Raw genomic sequence first — 19,089 nt, 5'->3', positions numbered from 1 at the left:
CGTCTCCCGTGCAGCGCCTGTGGTGCAGCTTCCAGTAACACATGGTGTTTATATTCATGACTGGCATTACCGTTGGGATGGTGATAGGGTTTGTGTTTCTTGCCTTACTTGATTTATGTTTTGGCTGGCGTGCATGGCACGCACATGTCTTGAAATAGAGTGTGACTGTTTCTTTGTTTTTGCATTAGAGGCAGTGATGATTTAATTTAGCGTTTGGAGGGATCCTGCGCTCGCGGGGAAGCCTGCCTGTGTCGCATCCCTCTTTTGAGAGCCCCCTCGGCTCCTGGTGCTCGAGGCTGCAGTTCAGAGTTGCTCTCTGTGGGTTTGTATGTGTTTTCTAGAAACCTCACGTGCATTTGCTGCTTCTCTAGAAACCTCACGTGCGTTTGCTGTTCGCACTGTCCTCAGCTCTTCCCTTTCCCCGCTTGGTTTGGCTTTCTGGCAGGATCACCTCTCCCCTGCTGCATTCTTGCTGTAAGAGCCTTCTCCTTGTCCTCCCCTGCTTATGCCCCTGCACAGTCTCAGCAAGAATTACCTGAATTTCAGGCTAGTTTGAAACGACTTGCGGCAGAGGCAGCCTGGCTGCACCAGCATGGCCCTTGGTGCAGCAGCCGTGGCCATGCAGCACTGAGGGTCCTCCTGGTGGGCTCAGCCTTGGAACAGACCCTCTCCTACAAGGAGGGGAGGGTGGCACGAGCTGGCAGCTGGCCGAGCCCTTTCCTGCCCTGCGCTGTCCTGAGCTGCAATGGGGAACAGCCGCACAACTCGTCGGATGCAGCTATGAAATCTTGAGCCAGCCTTTGCTGGAAGAAGGACCTGGGGTTACACTGAGAAGAGTAGCCACCTCTATCCCATAACACAATTCGTGGTACTTTCCAACCAAAATTAAACATCAGTAATCGTTTTAAAAGTATAAGAAAGATAACTCACCATCTTTTGTCCTTCCCAGAAATAAGCCTTTTTTTGTCTTTTTTGAGGTCGTGCCCTGGTTACTACTGGCCAAGCTCCAATCAGATGGTAATTCTGAAGTCAGTGACAGTATGGAAAATCTGCTCAGAGCTCTGAAGGCATTGCAACATTTTAATTACCTGTTACACTGTTTTTGGTTTTTTTTTTTTCCTATCCAGCAATAGCCTTCCAGAGGAAGGGCCTGGAACCAGGGCTGAAAATTGTTGCTGGAAACCAGCAGGCAGTAGGTTGCATCGTCATTCTCTTCTGGGCAGCTTTCTGCTCATGGTACTTCTAAACTACTCACCTTTTTATCCCATGAGGTTTCACAGCTATCATATTTTTTTCATTTGGCCGTCTGTTGATCATTGTCTTTTACCCCAGATTTTCAGTCTGTCTCAAATTTTGGCACAAAGAATCCATATTACAGTTGCAGCACTCTGAACACTTGCAAATAATTGGCTTGAGTCTTGCCTTTCATCTCAATCATCCATCACCATCATCCTTTAATAAAAACTTTTTATTGCTCAGAGTAGTCTGGAATGAAAGACTAAAGTGAACTATGAAGTAAGGACCTTAGGGGGTAGGAAGAAGTCCTGCAATTAAATATCTAAGGCTTCTTTTCTCCATGCAGTTAAGTTACCAGGACTGCGTGGTGTTCCTGCAGTCAGACGTTCTCCCAAGCTCACTGCATGCGGTTTGTGCGTGTCAGGAAGTGTAGCAGGTGTTTCTCTAGTGAAAAGCTCTGTCTAAACACAGGGCAGGGTTCACATTCTTTTTCCCAATGGATGTTGTAAGAAAAATGTTTCTGGGCTGTTGGATATTTTGCAGGGAGGAATGTGAATGTAAGAGTTTCTGGAGTTAATGAGAGAAGTCACAGAAGTGCCACGGCACAGCTGCATGAATACAGGTTTGCATTCCTCTCCCCTGTGGATCACTAGTAGGGTTTGGACTGTTAAATCTAGGGGTTGTTTCTGCTGCTGGAACATGGCTAGGAAGAGGGCAGTTTGGGAACAGACTAAGCAAAAGGAGTAAAATGTGATTTAGGGGCTTTTAGAGCTCTTTGACAGCAAAGGAGCAAAGAGGCTCCAGCCTGTATTCTTGCCTGAAAGAGCTGTTTTCTCTGGTGATGTGTGCTGTCCTTTCCCCAAGAAGTGTCTCCGTTTCCCTGGTCATTGCTTTATCCTCTGCCATCTCCCAGCTGGTCCTTTCTGCACCTTGGAGAGGTTTTCTGTGCCAGGAGGGGACCATTGAGAGCCCATGCAGCATCCCCTGGCAGCACAGCGCCCTAGATCCTCGCGGCAGAGCAAACGCCACAGCTGCCATACACCTGCCATGGAATATGCTCTGGTGCTGCAGGAGGCACATGCACTACTTGGTGGCTGACAGGGAAGACGGAGAATGGGATGCGTCCTGCTCGGTTCAGGTAGCAGCTCTCCAGGGCTGCAGGTAGATGCCTTCATGTTCATTGCAAAGTGTGCAAAAATGGAATCAGGTGAAGAAGTTAACGTGAGCTGTTACGAGAAGGTTTTCATGCATCAGCAAAAGGCACAAACTCTTCCCCTTATTGCTAACCTGTGTTCAAGAATGAGAAGAGACTTGAAGCATCTAAAAATTCTTGCAACTCATTCCTTTACTTTGGATAAAACTGAGCTTTTAAGTTTAAGAAAACATTGTAAGCAAATATTTCAACTTGAGAAAGCATAAATCTGTGTGTAGGTCAGCTCCACAGGTCTCTGCAGATTGTTTCATTCAACTGGTTGAAAACATTGCCATGATTTAACGTGGAGGGATGTCTGATCCATTTATCCAGCTTAATAGTAATGGGGAAAGGAGGGAACAACCCTGAGTCATTTATCTCTGTTTATTAGTACATCACAGTAGCGCTAGGAGAGGCAGCTCAGGGCATCCCTGTGTAGTGTTTTCAGTGATACCCATCGCTGCCCAACCATGACAGTACCTGTGTGCTCCTCTGCTGTGTCTGTTATACACACCCGCAAGCAAAGAGCAGGATCCTGACCTCAGGTGAGGAATTTTGCAATTTGCCACATGCTGAAACAGGAGTAAACTCCCATCTCTCTGAATGAAAGGGCCTATGTTGCTTTTCAGCATTTCGTATGTTGTGTCTTTTGTGCCATGCTAGTCCTCTTCTGAAAAGTTAGTGATGCTGTTAAAAAGCCATTATCGAGTTGTTCAGCTTCCAGTAGGATACATTTTGTTACTGCCACAAGAACTGGAGTTATTTCCTATTTATACAGTGCATATTAAAATATACTTCAGTTGCACAGTGAGCAGTATGGACATCTCTAGTATTTTGGTTGGTTATAAGTGTATTTCTCTGGTGTTTGTAAACATTTCAAATCTGGATTTATTTTGTGTGTGTATTTTCAAGTATTTTTGTAAAAAAAAAAAAGGCAAAAAAAAATTGATTCAGACATGCTTGCATTTCTTTTCCCCCTTTTGCATTTTTCTTGTACATTTTAGTTTAGGTTCGACTAAGGAAGAAATATTTAATGCAGTATGTTTGGTTAATGATTTACTGGGATTGAGATGTGAAAGGAAAATACAAAATGCATGCCAGAATTGAAAAATTTTGCAAAAAATGCTTGTGAAAATATTTTTGTTTACTTTCTGTCTGAAGACATTGTGCGGAATTACAACTGAAAAAATAGCCTCTTCAGTCTGCCTAAAACATATTAGAGCTTTATTTTACAAACAGAAAACAATTCTAAAGTGCATGGTATTTACAATTTAATTTCTGTTTCTATTCATATACAGCTTGATACAATAATCAGCTTGAAGAAATGAACCAGTTGCTGCTTTAGTATGCAAAAATGTTGTATTATATACACATATATAAAAATTATATAATAATTATATAAAATATAATATTTTATATGTAAAGGTGTGTATATCAATTTTATATTTAAAAATATTTTTATAGTTTTATATAATTTCTTAATATATGTAGACATAATCTGCTGCTTATTTTAGTGAGAAGTTTCAAATTTAGCATAATAGCTGTATTGATTGCAGAGCAATGTTTCCACCATTATCGATGAGACAAAAACCTTTCTCCAGAAAAAGGGTACAAAAAGAATCGTTGTAAAATTGATTAATTGAAATTAATGTGGCTTTCATACTTGCAACCCAAATGATTTTGCTGTTTAAGCAGTCCGTGCGTTCTCCAGAGGCCTGTCCCAGGCCGCGCTGGGCCCGTGCTGGCACTCGGAGCCCTGTTGCGCGAGCTGGGCCCCCCCAGGCAGGCCGCTCTTGCCGTTTTGCAGCAAGACTGACAATGCCTCGATGCTTCGTTGCTGCCCTAGTGAGAGCAGTAGATTTTCTTCCCCGGCTTCGCCCACTCACAGCTCGCAGGAGTCGAGGCTCCCGGCGTGGGGAAGCGGGCGGTGGTGGCGGGAGGGAAAGCCATGGGAAGCGGGTTCAGCTCACTCGCCTGGGGAAGGCTTTAGCTGGGGCGTCCGCCTCAGCAGAGGAGTGCGCGGGCAGAGGAATGTGCATTTTCTGAAGCAGGGTTAAAGCGGAGGCGATTTTGCTGAGCTGATAGACTGAGGAATGTGGAGAGAATGGGTAAGTGTTGACTTTACAGCTGGGCTCATTGGTTCATTGTGTAGGAGAGCCCTGTTATTAGTAACAGTTGATAGCCTTATCGCGCTACTACCAGCTCCCAATGTAGTGTAAATTTGCTGGATACAGGACAGAGTTGGGGATGTGGGAGGCTTGTGTTTTTGTTGTCCCTTCCTAATTATTGTATGGGATGAGGCCCCTCAGTCTAAGGTGGTGCTGGGAGTGCTCCTCTCCTTGCTCCTCTAGGGCTGCGGCCATCCTATCTCATCCTACCCCAACCCTGGATCCCCACTCCAGAACTTCAGAACTTGCATGAATATTGGCAACAAATTTTATGACACTTTCATTTGTGTTTCTCTTTTTTTTTTTTTCTTTTTCCAAGCATCCTCTTTGCAGACATAGAGGGTTTCACAAGTCTGGCCTCCCAGTGCACTGCTCAGGAGCTGGTCATGACGCTGAACGAGCTCTTTGCCAGATTTGATAAGCTAGCAGCTGTAAGTTTTCTATTATAATTCTGATATATTTCTTTTTCCTGTTGCAAGAATGACATACTGTGCTGGTTCACTGGATTTCTGTAAATATCCACTGCCCTAAAAGGCAATCTATGACAAGCATGAAAACAAGCTGAATACTTCTCTCTCCTTTATTATTAATAATATTTTTTAGGAGAACCACTGTTTACGTATCAAGATCCTGGGTGATTGCTATTACTGTGTGTCTGGGTTGCCAGAAGCAAGAGCTGACCATGCGCACTGCTGTGTTGAAATGGGAATGGACATGATAGAGGCCATCTCGTAAGTACCGTGTTCCCCGTGGAGAATTTCAGAACAAATAGCAAACAGGTCCTCTTTCCAACTGGGTCTTCATTTTATTAATAGTTAGGTAGCCAAACTGGGGAACTGATTCTCACAAAAATCGAGACCAAATGAAACGAAAAAACGAAACACACAGAGAGAAATGCTTGATTCGACTACAACCACATGGGTATCAGAACTGAATCACCCAGTGAGGAAGGCAAAGGTTACTGCATTTAACATACATTTCATTCCCAAAGGAGAATTCCTGTAAGCTACAGAAGCATGAAATCAGAGGAGAAAAAATAACTTTATTAAATTGCAATCACTCTGCACTTGTCTGTCTTTAATTGAGCTTCTTTCTCACTTTGTAATTCTTCTGCTAAGGCCTCTCTTCACTAGTTTAACTACTCCTTCTTCATGTGACCCAATATCAAATAGGTGAGATCAAAAGTTTTCTTAATTTAGACAAATTAATTATTGAAGAAAATCAGACACAACCTGAGATAGACCCATGGTGGGTTTTATTACCATTTATTTATCTAACTTTTTATTTTAAAACCTGTTCTGAAGCTTTGCCCGCTGCTGTGGTCAGACCAACCTTCCTGTATTTGTGCTGGCCATTTCTGTCTTTGTACAGAGTAGCAAATATACAATCCATATCTAATTCCATTACTTTGAAGACATACTGAGTATTGTTTGCATTAGATATGGGCTTTCACATCCTGGTTCTTTCAGAAATCAGGGAAGGGAGATTATTTGGTTGTCTCGGGGTGTTAAAGTCTTTAATTTGGTTCTGCCTCTGTAACACCCCTTTTCTGGTCATCTTATGTTACATGTCACTGTTTTTACTCAAAGTTTAGGTTCATTGAGTTTTGCATCGTAATTGAGCTGACCTGAACCCTCCTTGTCTCACAGAGACTCTGCTTCATTTTGCCTTGTTTGTTCTTTTCTAGTTTTTAATTTGTGTAAACAACTTCTAAAGTGTTGATGGTAACAAGATCCCTTTGCAGTTCTTCTATCATTCTTTTCAATAAATGGATTGAACTTCCATTTGTGTGCAGCAGCATTCCCTTGCTTTATATGCAGCGTGCACTATCAAACTTACTATCTACACATTCCCCCTGTTAAACTGTGCTGCTTTTCCCCAGTGTCCTTTTTGGGTTTGTGTGCAAAATGCAAAATAAAAGTAGTTTCAAGTAAGTTGTTTCAATAGCCCTTGGAAAGATCCTCTGCCTTCCTTGCAGAGTACAACTAAGTAGTAGATGAGGATGTGTTTTGTCAAATGCTCAAAGGCATGATTTTTAGTCACCTGCCCTATAAGGGCAACACTGTGTATATCATATTAAAAGTATCTAAAACCTTTGTTAGTTTGTTAACCATAAAAATCTCACTTTCTACATTGTGTGGCCTGGTGAAATCCATAGACCTTGACACGTTGCTTTGAATTCCCCCACAAGGCTATAATACTCAGGATGTCTAGACATCATTGATTAACTGCAACCCACCTTACCTTGGGATAAACGTATAGCTAAAGTACACTCAGTGTTTGTTTACAAACAGCTCTTCATCAGCCTTTAAAATTTGTTTTGTGCTTGCTGTACGATGAACAAAGTTAACATTATCTGAGTCTGGAACGTGCCTCTGTTCTTGCTGCTCCTTGCTTCCTCCTTTTCCTCCTGCCCTAAGGATCAAGATAAGAGGTTTCACAATTAAGGTAACAAATATTTATTGAACATTGAATTGCAGGCTTCACCAATGCTGGGCCCTGTCCATAGGTTTGTTTTGTATGTACACAATAAGCAGGGAGTGTTGCCTCAGATCAGAAAAACAGAATTATATTCTATACTATTGGTATAAATGCAATTAAAAAATTACTCTCCAAAGTGATGTGGTTGAGGCTCTTTCAGTTCATAAGCCTTTGGCACCTTACCAATATGGAGTTTCCCTTTGCTGTTGCAGAGGATGGAGCTATCTCAGCAGCTTGTTAATAAAATCAGTGTCACTTCTGTGAGCAACTAATGAAATGAGAGAAGATAGGGATGGTAAGGAGAAAGGAATTTTAAGTTAGGAGCTGTTTCAAAGCAAAGTGGTCTTGAAATGTCTTGTAAGGGACACATACTATGCTGTGAGGAGTGAACTATACTGCAGAACTGGTCTATCTTCAATCCTTCTTTAATAACTAAAGCATAAATATTAGAATTATACTAATGTTAGAAAGTTGGAAGGACTTATCTGTCAAGAAGCTGTAATTCAGAAAGGACTAGATGAACTTGAAAGCCGTTTGGTTGAATTTTGGTAAATACAAAGCACAACTTCACACTGCAAGGAACTAACAACATACGGAACAGTTCTGTTCTATGTGATGTAGGTGATTTTCCCTGTGAAACATATATACTGTGGGAATGATGTGACCAGCCATAATAAGAAGCTAAGTTGTTCTGATGGCCTCATCGAGACCTTCCCCTGCCCACATTCCTCAGTATATTTTCCATGTGAACAGCTCTTGAAGTTAACTTTTGCCCTAAAAGGGCGAAACCCACAAAGTATTCCAGCAGTCATTTTTGCAGTAAGCAGAGCATCCAAGACCTCATTAAAAACAGAGTTTGAGTATTTGTAGCTGCCTGTTTGGAGTGACAGCAATAGATGTGGTTCTCTGGTTTGCTGCTCTGACTGCTTCTGTAAGCCCCGGTTGAGCTTGCCAACTGCAGTGGGGTATTTCACACACATATCATATTTCATCTATGGAACGGCTGATGCTTGGTGCCATACAGACAAATCAAGATCTCTGAAATCATTTCCCTTTGCTTTAGTGAGGGTCAGAGTCCTGACAGGTTATGTCGAGTTTTGGTATCAGAGACTGCGTCAGAGACCGGTACTTTATTCCTTTCTCTGCCGAAAGAATTTTTTCATGCGTTCCCACCTTTACCTTGGTACATTTACCCAAGGACTCCCCTATCTATTTAGTACTCTGCTTGGCCAGCCAGCCAAAGGGCAATACAGCCTATCCATTTTTGTGGTGTTGTCCGGATGTTGTGGGTGAAGAGCACTCTGTGTATGCCTGACTAAGGTATAAGTCATTTTGGATTTTGAATTCTGGGCGCTTGTGCCAGAAGCATGTGGTTCTTTGTGATATGTTTCTTTTCCCATATCTCTTTTCAGATTAGTCCGGGAGGTGACAGGAGTAAATGTCAACATGAGGGTTGGAATCCATAGTGGAAGAGTTCACTGCGGGGTCCTGGGCCTGAGAAAATGGCAGTTTGATGTGTGGTCGAATGACGTTACATTAGCCAACCACATGGAAGCAGGGGGCAAAGCTGGGTAAGTTGTCTTAGCAAACTGTCCTGTTAACCCATGTGTCATTTTGCTTCTGACATCTCATAGAAAGATCTGGAAGTGAGAGAGAGAATTTCAGATACTCTATATGTCTATTATAAAAAGATTTGTGGGTATAGCATTTTAAACATGTACAGATGTTGGCAAAGTTATTCTGTTCCATGTCTAGACGTCTTTGGTTACAGAAAATCTACTAAATCCAAGATGGACATATCCTTCTATGGTAAGAACTCAATTTATTCTCTATGAAACAAAGATGATAGATACAACAGAAATTAACTGGTCTCTGTACGATCATTAGCAGAATTGGTCATGATTACAAAGATGTGACTGTAGGTTAATAGTATTTGCTGGAGATCATACCAGCTAACACTGGACATTACATTACTTTGTTGTGTCAGTACATGGGAGCAATTTCTTGTAGGAACAGGTGTTATAGACAGGTAATAACTCTTAAGAAGTACAAAACCAGCTTGTCTTTTGTCTCATTCAAGGCGCATCCACATAACAAAAGCAACTCTAAACTATTTAAATGGAGACTATGAAGTGGAGCTGGGCTTCGGAGGGGAGCGCAATGCTTATCTGAAAGAGCACAGTATTGAGACCTTCCTGATTGTACGGTGCAGCCAAAAACGGGTAAGATGAAACAAATTAATGCAGGTTTCAGGTAGTTCTAACCAACAGCTGGATGCCCTCCAGCACATCAAAGCAGAGTGAACACCAGTCCTTCTAGCTGAATGAGAACTCTTGCTGTACAGGGTTGTTGACTACTTGATCTCCGGTGACAAAAATTCCTGTTTCACCTTCCTCCTCCTAAACTTCTACCTATGTGGAAAGGGATATAGCCACCCTGTGAATAAGGTTTCTGTGCAGAGCACTTTCTAGTTCTGTCAAATAATCTGTCCTCAATTGTTTTCAAAATCATTGTGGGAATTTTGTTAATACAGATATATTTTTAAAAAATGTATGCATGTTAGCTTGCAATAGAAAACAACAGATTAAATACAGAAAACAACAGAACAATGCAGAATAAGACCACTGGGGCACTAGTGTTTTGGACTTGAGTCAAATCAACCTCAAGTGGACTTCAGCCAGTAAATCTTCTTTTTGAAGTAACACTGCCAATAACACAAAATAAGCTTATGTTATCACTAGTTTGTGTTCTTTCTAATGGTAGGCCTTAAGACTAGAAAATGACCGTTCTGATCATCTAGTTAAGCTTACCCAGTAATGGTTCTGTAAGGCATAGACACTGCATTTGTCATTCAGAGTACCTGTAGGCATATAAAGATTGGCCTAAATTGAGAAATCATTTCAAATGTTTCTGAATCTAAGACCAATTAAACCTTCCTTGAGCCATAAATGTGGCTACCACAAGGTTAAATGCGTTAGTGTTTGTGACGTGCTCCAATAGCATGGTTACTATGAATAACTGTAATGCCTGTATATAAGTTGTTTGCTACTGTTTCCTCATTTCCTGAGAGAATGAGAGAATAGAAACTTCAAATCCCCTTAATGGATAATGTGTAAAAAATCTCCAAGAAAATCCCTTATCATCTGTTGAAGAAAGAGGCTGATGTTTTGTTTTTTTACCTGCTCCTGAGATAAATCTCATTAGCAATTGTCAATCTTCAAAAGAGGATTAGGGCTTGCAGTGCAAGATGATTGTTTCCTGAGCATTGCTGCCTGTCAGTGAGCCAACTGATGTTTGTACCTAAAACACTTCATTGCTGAGTACATTTAAGGACATAAAGCAAAAGAGCCTTATAGTTAGGGCCCATTCAGAGGTGGAGAACCTATATTGACTTATTTAATCAGGAACATTCACTCGTGTGCCCTCATGAGGAACTGAAGGTCTATCTTGAGAGAAGAGGAACACTACAGTGGATGTCAGGATACTGCTCAATGTGTAAACAAAACACTCAAAACCTTAGACCTAGAGCTCTTTAGACTTGATTTGGCTTTTAAACACAGGGCCATCTCGTGAATAGGAGACTGTCGAGAGACTCAGAGATCTAGATCCCATTTCAGACTTTGATTTTGGGGAACTCACATCTTTGTGACTTGATCCTCCATATATAAAATAAAATGTTCTCCACCTCCCTCCATCCTTTCACTATTTTATCTGTATTTATTGCAGCTTTGTTACACAATGTAGCTCTTAACTGCAGTCTCTTGGCACTACTATCATGCTGCTGTAATATGATGTATCCCAGAGTAATTAATAACTGGGACATGCACCAGGCTTAGGTAATTATTATGTTAAAGAAATTGCTACCCAAGGTCATGGATATTAGTGTTTAGAGTTTGAGTAACTCCTGGTTTGCCCATTCTATTACTGTAACATTTTTTCTCCTGTAGCCATATTCTGTGCCTTTGTGATTAAAGTTCTCTCCCTCTTTAAAACCTCATTTTAACATAATAGGAAGGTCAGAAGTGAGAAAAGCTTTCTCCTGTAGCCAACAGTGTCCCTTGGGTATTTGCTAGATGCACTTTTTCCTTTCCATTTCTTCTTGATTTTAATAACTTCATTATGATGTATTTAACCAGGTTTTCATTTGAGTCTGTCCCAGTAAAGGCAGTAAATATTCACCTAACTTAGCAATGAGTTCCTGTGAGTCTTGTCTGCGTTCCTGCTATCCTCATACGCAAGTCCCAGGATTCACATCAGGGAGCTGAAGCTGTGCTAGTGGCAGCTCTTTTGTCAGTGAAACCATAACTCATCTCTTACTTAAATACTTTCTTCTTGAGGCCAGACAAGGGCAGGTTAATTTTTTCTCTGCATCCTTGCTGTATTCACAAGGCTTCTTTTTTTCAATTCTGGTCTACTGGATAGTTTTTTTGAATGGAAAAGAGCTGTGTTGTTGTTGTTGTTGTTGTTGTTGTTTTCAAATTCTTATCCCTTCCCAGGATGTTGGTTATATCAGGTTCCAGTAAGAATGGGCTTTGGTGGGTGCTTTGATAGGTCATTTTCAGTTGGGTTCTGAGTACAAGATGATAAATACATTTTATCATCTCCTTTCCTCAGCCTGCCAGTTGCCTCCTTTCTGTCCACTGCAGTGTCTGTGCATTTCATGCAGAGAGTGACAGCGCTTGTCCCAGTTTAGCTGCCTAATTAATGCTACTCTCAACTTCCAAATGACATTATTAGTTCTTATGTTGAAGCAGTACATGCTCATGTTCGTGGGTCTTATATTAAAATCCTCCTGTTAGCTCAAGTGAGATAAGTTACATCTGCATCGTGCCATGAAGTTCTGATTTCTGTGCCTTTTTAGAAAGCACAAGCTGCTTAGCTGCAACTAGAGTTGAGATAGTGCTTTAATCTTAAAGAGCTGTGACTCCCTGAGACACTGACCCTTTGGAGTTCTTATTTCTTATGCTTGGTGTCTGCATTTGGTAGAGTTTGAATTTCAAACAGACCTTACATCTGCACAATCTGATAAAATCAGTCTTCAATGAATGGCTATTCATACCTTAAGTAAGCCAGGAGTGGGGCAGCCAATGTTTTTGATGTATGGACGATCAGAGTTTTTTCATAATTCTCTCCTGTGTATGTAGGGAGGAAATTCCATTGAAAAGCTCAGTGAACTCCAATAATTATACATGTAAAGAAATGAGTATAAAGAATAAGAAATAATGGGAGCAGAAATTCAGTTTGATTAAAGGTGTATGCTAGAGGATCTAATCCATGTTGAGGATAATTTGCCCTATCCTGGTAGCTGGCCTAATTAACTGTTTGCCTGAGCTATTCTTCAACTCATATAGGCCGATCAGATCCGTCAGTCCCATAGCCATCAAATCCCACCAATATCAGTTAGGATGGATGCATAAAATATGACAGCATGTGCTGTCATACACTTTCTGCTTAATGTTGCTATAGGGAATCATAGCTTTGAATTTTCTGTCTTTTTTGTTTATTTGACTTTTTCAGCCATTAAATGAATTCATTGTGTTAATGCCATTTCTTTGGCACAGAGTAAATGGGAAGAATGTTTATCTAATATTTTTTGTTCCAGGAACACTTATGTGTTTCAGACTTACAGCTTCTTTGGAAATAGCTTTTTTTTTCATCTTAAAGATGCTGTTAACTGGAATATATTTAGATGAGTTTCAGGGAAAAAATATAGCTAAATTTTGATCCTTCCGCCTTTAAAATAGCATCTTCAGAGCTAAAAACAAAGCCCTGGCTTACTTTCTGATACACAGAAAGATCTTTTTCTATTGAAAGAGAATAAACAGCAGAAGTTCAAAACCTACTTGTTCAGATTTCTCTCTCCTCATCTTTCTCTCTCCTAAGCTTTTCTACCTTTCTATTGGCACTGTCCTCTGACTGCTGCACTTAGGAGGAAGCACTTGCTTGTGTGTAAAAGGCTTTTAGGATATGGTAGAAAAGGGCAGGAGCGACTCATTATTCCAGTGCTGCATTCCCCCACATAAAAGCTGTTTTGTTTTATTTTGTTTCTGAAGCAGAGGTTCAAAGGTGCAAATTGTTTTTCTTGCATTTGTTGTCACTTTCTTAAACAAAGATTATAAGGAGATAATTAGAAATAAAACAACAATCTTACCTATGTGAGTCCCATGCATTTCACAGCAATCTAAACCTACATGTCTATGGATATCATTTATAAACCAGGACTATCTTTTACCTTGCTGTACCTCAGAGCGTGTAAGAAAGGCAAAGATTATATATGAGCTATAATGAAGACAGGAACATGGAACTGGAAAGAATCTCTTGGGTCAGCAAATGTACATCAATGCTATTGAAGGCAGTATGCACAGCCGATAATTCTTGCCATAAGCTTAGCAGGCTCCACCATAAAGGTCTGTTCAATCTTCTGCTGTGGTTTGTTTGCTCTCATTAATGCTCTTCTAGGACGTGATTGCTCTGATGTCTGAGAACATCCTTTAATCTCTGGTTTATACTTATTCAGCTCCAGTCTTCACCTATTTTGTGTCAGAGTTTTCTTGTAGCTTAAAACTGGTCTTTTGTGATGCTTTCTCTCCTAAAACTATTGTTTTCCAGACTTCAGTTGCATACCTTCCCTACCTCTCTACCTTTTTTAGTTCCTCATCTTTTTTCTCAATGGTAGCTGTCCGTTTTACTGATCATCAAAGGAAACCTTTACCTGTTGCACAGCTGCACTATGCCTTATAGTTATTCTGTAATGAACTAATGTGATAACTGATCAGTAAGTCAAATTTTGACTTTAAATGAATGATCTTACTTCTTCCACATTAGAATATCTCAGTTCCAATTTCTGTTATTCCAATCCTCAAGTATCCAGTACTGTCTAATACTGCTTTTTTATGTATCAAATACTATCTCTACTTCTCTCAGTAGCAAAGTGCATCATTAATTCACTTTGGGCCAAGTGAAATGAGGAAAAAAATAGACAAAATCTGCCCCAAGATTGATCCTTGGGTAACTCTGTCACCAGCTTTTCATCGAGACTGATACTTAAACCACCTCTTGCCATTTTACCACAAACACCTCTTTGCCCAACTTTTTGCCCCGCTCTGTGTTATCCACTGACCTCCAGCATAGCTTTCTGGCAAATGTTCTGTGGATAAAACCAGGCTGGTGAGCTACTGCATTTCTGCTGTTTAAAATATCTTGGATGCTCCCAAGGCTATTCATCCCAGTCCAGCCTTTGCAGTTCTGTGTCATGATCTCTAACTAAATAGCTGTCTAAAAAGTGTCTGTTACCAGAACTGAAATTGCATTTGGCAGTTGTGCATAGATCTGGGATGGAGGATGTCCTTTTCACTTCAGCACATTACACTTCAGTTTTCACTTCCAATTTAGCCATATTTTCCATTTCATAACACTGCTCCTATGATCCCTCTTCTCTTTTCCCACTACTGTGGTGGTGATTATCTGAAAAGAGAGGCAATCTGTTCCTTCAGTTCTAGATAGATGTAGTTTTTGTAATCTCTGTTATCCTCATTTTCTGGGGTGACTTCTATCCTTATTCACTGTTTTGTAGCTGAAGTAGCATGTCAGCCATCTCAGTCTGGAAACTCTTTACTTTTTTTCATTTGGTTGGGATAGATATATACTGTTTTTGCATTTAGTGCCTTAGCATGGGAGAAACAAGAATTCTCCAAGGAGATCTTTGTCCTTTCTCCATTACTAGCATCTTCATTCTCCATCTGGAAAATCAGATAGAATTGCTAAAACCTCATCTTTATTGATACCAAAACTTAACCCTGAGGCTTCCTAGTGGATTACTCAGTGGAACTTCTTCATCCTTCTCCAAGGTAATATTGACCCAGTTACTTTATTTTGTTCATGCTATCCTGTTTTTTAAACTTACCTTGCATCCTGTAGAGTTTCTAACACACAGTGTTTTACCCCACCTCCTTCAGTTTTATATGTATCCTTCTGGGAAAAGTGCATTATTCAAAACTTCTGTCCCAGTCACGTACTAGTATTCTGTCACATCTGTACATATTACAGGATCCAGTTTAATTATCCTTGGAATATCCAATAGTGGTTATTGAAAAGTTTCTGCTATTTGAGATCAGGTGCTGCATTAATTTATAGAAGCTTCATGACTGCTATTCTAATCAGCGCTAATAATTGGTAAAAGCTTTACTCAGAAGAGTGTGAAAGTGCGTGTATGGAGGAGTGAGAGACCTGTGTTTAAGGAGAATAGGATTTTAATAGCAAATTTGGATTGCAGTTAGTTTTATTGTCCTGAAAATTGTTAGATGACTGAGGAGATGGCATGTGAGAACTAAATGTGACTGTCAACAGATGAGCAATAATGCTGACTACACACTGTGCTGACTGCACCAAGTGGGGAAACTGAAAGATGTTTATTTTTCTTTAATGTGTTTCAGTTGCAGTAAATATGGGCGTTTCTCTTAACAATAGTAAGTACACAATAATTTCAGGAAGAATTGTTGATGGTGGCCTTAAAACGGTTCAGCAAACTTTGGCTGTAACTCCTAGAAAAACAGTTCTCATTCTTTTCTAAATAGTGTCCTGGAACTCTATCCAGCTGAAGAAACAGAACTGGTCACTTAAATGTTGTGCATGTGAGTCTCCTAAAACTTCATCAGTCTAATGTGATGTTTACTAGAGTTACAAATTTAATCAGCAGGGTTCTACCATGTAAATTTATGAAGGATCATTGCAAGAAATATCATGATGTCCTACTGACATGGGGAGTGACTATATACAACATCATGAGAATGTAAGGAACAATATATATAGATGAATTAAGAATGTCTGATCTATGCTCAGAATCACTGCTTTGTTGCAATGACAGTCATCACATATGTTGCAAAATCTTATTATACACTGTAAAAAAATAACATGGGCATACTTTTTGCCATTGATTAGTATAAGAAAATCCCAACTCTTTCTGCAGTTTTGCTATAGTAATGCTGTAGTTTGTTGTGTGGGAACCAGTGATGGGAACACAATAAAACCTCTGGGAATAAGGTTTACAGTCTCTTTGAGAGTCCAGATTTGAACAGTTCCCACAGCATCTTTTGGAGTTCAGCCATGTTAAATTTGAAAAGCTCATTAATGTCAGAAACTTCTGTACCTGCTCTGTTGCTGGAAGTATCTGTGATAAGGAGGACTGAAAGGTATTGTCAATTCCTTCTCTTTATTCTTCCCTGTTTCCTTATGCCTGAGGCTGCGTTGTGTGCAAGTTGTCCTCATGCTGTCCTTTAGCTAGGAAGAAGCAGAGTGAAGATCTTCCTAAATTTCCACAGAGGAGCTAAACAGTGTTAATTCCTCATTGTTTAAGTTTCTTTTATTTCATGATCCAGTGAACAAGTGATTTTCCAGAACATAATCTGGTTCAACTTTTTAAAATGTCATTTTGGAAAAAAATATATATATATTTTGAATGAGCATTGCTATGCTAAATCTGATGGGAAATAATATGGAAACATGGCTCACAATTCTGTATAAACCATTTGAAAGGGGGAATACTGTTGAAGTTCATGTAGCCATGGATAATTTATGGTGCCTGATGTCATGGTTAGAAATGATCTCAGAAGTGAATGTTTACCCTTTTGTCCCACCTTACCTCAACCCAGATGTGTCAATAAACATGTTCCTACTGTATAAGGTCTTTTGTTCCCTTCAAATTAATCAAGTGATTGACATGAAGTAGCAGTAATGTCTGGGAGTCACCCAGTGCTAGTCAAAACGACAAGCAGGTAGAGGGGGTTTCTCAGTGGCTGAGAGGGTTTAGTGCATCTGCTTCAAGTTGACATTAAAGCTTTTCTAAATTCCAAGCAAATTTGCTAAGGCTGACTTCCTTCTGGAATGTTTTTAGTCACGAGGGAAAATCTGTTGCATGTATCTTTTATCATCTGTTGAGGTGAAAGCATTTGTAATGTAACCAAATAGCTTTGTTTTTATAGGTCCCCAGACTAGCTTTAATGTCTGGGTTTTTTGATTGCTACTAGTTGAAAACCCTTCACTAAGCTGTAATAAAATGGACAGACAGTGTTGCTTTTAATGCTGAACACAATATATATTTTCGTGCAGATAATGAATCTGTGTTTTCTACCGGTGTTCTGGCATCAAAAGACATAAAAAAAAACATAACTATGGAAGAGATTGCATCTAAAATGCTACAGATGATTTGAGAGACTATAACATGCTGTGACTTTTGAAAAACAAAACCTCAAACCAAATCAAATCTGAACATCAGTGTTGCATCATATCTGTGTATTTATAGAAATGTTTGAAACGCAGCTCTCTTGGAGGTTATCCAGTGGCTCTGTCATGATTGCTCATGTGCAGTTTGCACATGGGATGGAGTTTCCAGCACTTGGCGGTTAGGAAGCGGTGGTGGGCACCAAGTTTGCTCAAAAAGCCCTCAGCTGCCTTCTGGCTGGTGGAAAAAGAGCTTTGTTGGTACCCGGGACTGTGGTGACCACAACAAGGCTGGTTGGGTGTCCAGCACTGCTCTCCCATCGCACGTGGCACCGTGTCCCTGGCTCGTGGCCGGGAAGCCCACACGGCTGCGTGGGAGGAGAGCCGGTCCCTGCGTGGGGAGCACGTGGTCCCGCGGGAAGTGCTGTCGTCGGAGCTGTCTCCTCTTTGCAAGGAAAGAGATGATGATTTCCCATGGCCGTCAGTCACACACTGAATTTGAACAGGCTTTTTATTTCTATTAAAAAAGCAATAAAGATTAAAGCAGTGTGACACTTGGCAGTTAACTTTCTGGTTACCATGGAAATTACACCAGGTATTTTGCAACCTCCTGACAGGTGCACGTTACTGCGAGTAGCAGGGATTCAAAGGAAATAGGCAGGGAAAGCAGCCTCCAGGCAAAAGCAGATGCGGGCCAACCTGTGTTTTCATGCAGGACTTAAACCAAAGGTCAGTTTAAAACAGGTGTTAATTTTTTCTTAAATTATTCAGGTGTCTGAACACTTTCTGAAATCCAAAATTAACTTAAATTATGTTTAACTTCTTCAGCAATTCCATGGAAGCAGGCAAAAAAAAATGATCTCTCAAACTGATAGTTCAGATATCAGCAAGTTTTAGATGTCAGCACTGTCTGATTCTTTAAGCTTTCCAAAGTGTGTGTGTCTTCCAGTAAGGATGTGGCCATTGCTGTCCCTCTGCCTTTTAAGTCAGCACAGTCAATGACAACATTCCCTGTGGAAGGCTTGCCCATCTTTTTAATTAGAGAATACATTCAAAGCAGGAAAGTAGCTAGTCTGTTTTGTGGGTTAATTACATGTTGCACTTCTGCTTTTTGTTTCCTCTTTTTTTTCTCTCTTTTTTCTGTCTTTTTTTTAATTAACTGAGCTTGAATAAAATCTTTCCATCAGATGCAGTGCAAACTTTGCAGTAAGCTCAAATTACAACCACAATTCGAAACCATCTCTAATAATAAAACCAAAGACCCTGTCTGAAATTTGGGGACGTTGCTGCCAGTGACAAAAGTTGCTGCTAGCATCAGGAGAGAGAGAGACAATTTTGTCACACTCCTGCAGCATCGTTACCCTTAGCACTCACACAGTAAAGTTGTTTGCAAGATTTATGTTCTCTCCTTGTCTCCTCTGGAAAGATGTTCTGTTTTTGCAAGGGTGGAAAGTGACCCGCAGAGAAAGATGTCCTTCATTCCCACACTGTCACAGTGCCCATTCTTTAATCGGATCTTTCTGCATGTCCTTTTATCCTCTGTGTTGTGTCACTTGCAGACACAGCAATCTTATCTTTTTTTTTTTTTTTTCCTATTGTTATTTCCCATGTTAAGTGATTCATTAAAAAAAAGGACATCTTTGTGTTTGGGAATGTTCTCTATGTTTTCACAGAGAGGGTTGTGGTGGTTTTTCAAAACAAGCAAATGGATAAAATAATGGACACCACTTAGGGGCATTCATTTAAAATTTTTCGCCATCCAGGTATGAAGAGAGAGCAATAATCAACTTGGAGAAT

The 19,089-nt window shown here is 40.3% G+C and overlaps 1 protein-coding gene across 1 annotated transcript in view; it reads left to right on the top strand.

The window, feature by feature from the left end:
* ADCY5 (adenylate cyclase 5) overlaps nucleotides 1-19,089 on the top strand; it is a 203,288-nt gene that overhangs the window by 142,480 nt on the left and 41,719 nt on the right. Inside the window, exons 4-7 of the mRNA XM_010221202.2 lie at nucleotides 4,916-5,027; nucleotides 5,200-5,327; nucleotides 8,490-8,648; nucleotides 9,158-9,299. Coding sequence (XP_010219504.2) covers nucleotides 4,916-5,027; nucleotides 5,200-5,327; nucleotides 8,490-8,648; nucleotides 9,158-9,299 — 541 coding nt within the window. The remainder of the gene's footprint in view (nucleotides 1-4,915; nucleotides 5,028-5,199; nucleotides 5,328-8,489; nucleotides 8,649-9,157; nucleotides 9,300-19,089) is intronic.

The sequence above is a fragment of the Tinamus guttatus genome, unplaced genomic scaffold (genome assembly GCF_059628265.1).
Source record: "Tinamus guttatus ecotype Peru unplaced genomic scaffold, ASM5962826v1 Tinamus_guttatus_pri_ptg000060l, whole genome shotgun sequence".
NCBI lineage: Eukaryota > Metazoa > Chordata > Aves > Tinamiformes > Tinamidae > Tinamus > Tinamus guttatus.
The sequence above is the reverse complement of the archived record's forward strand: the minus strand, read 5'-3'. Positions and strand labels throughout refer to the sequence as shown.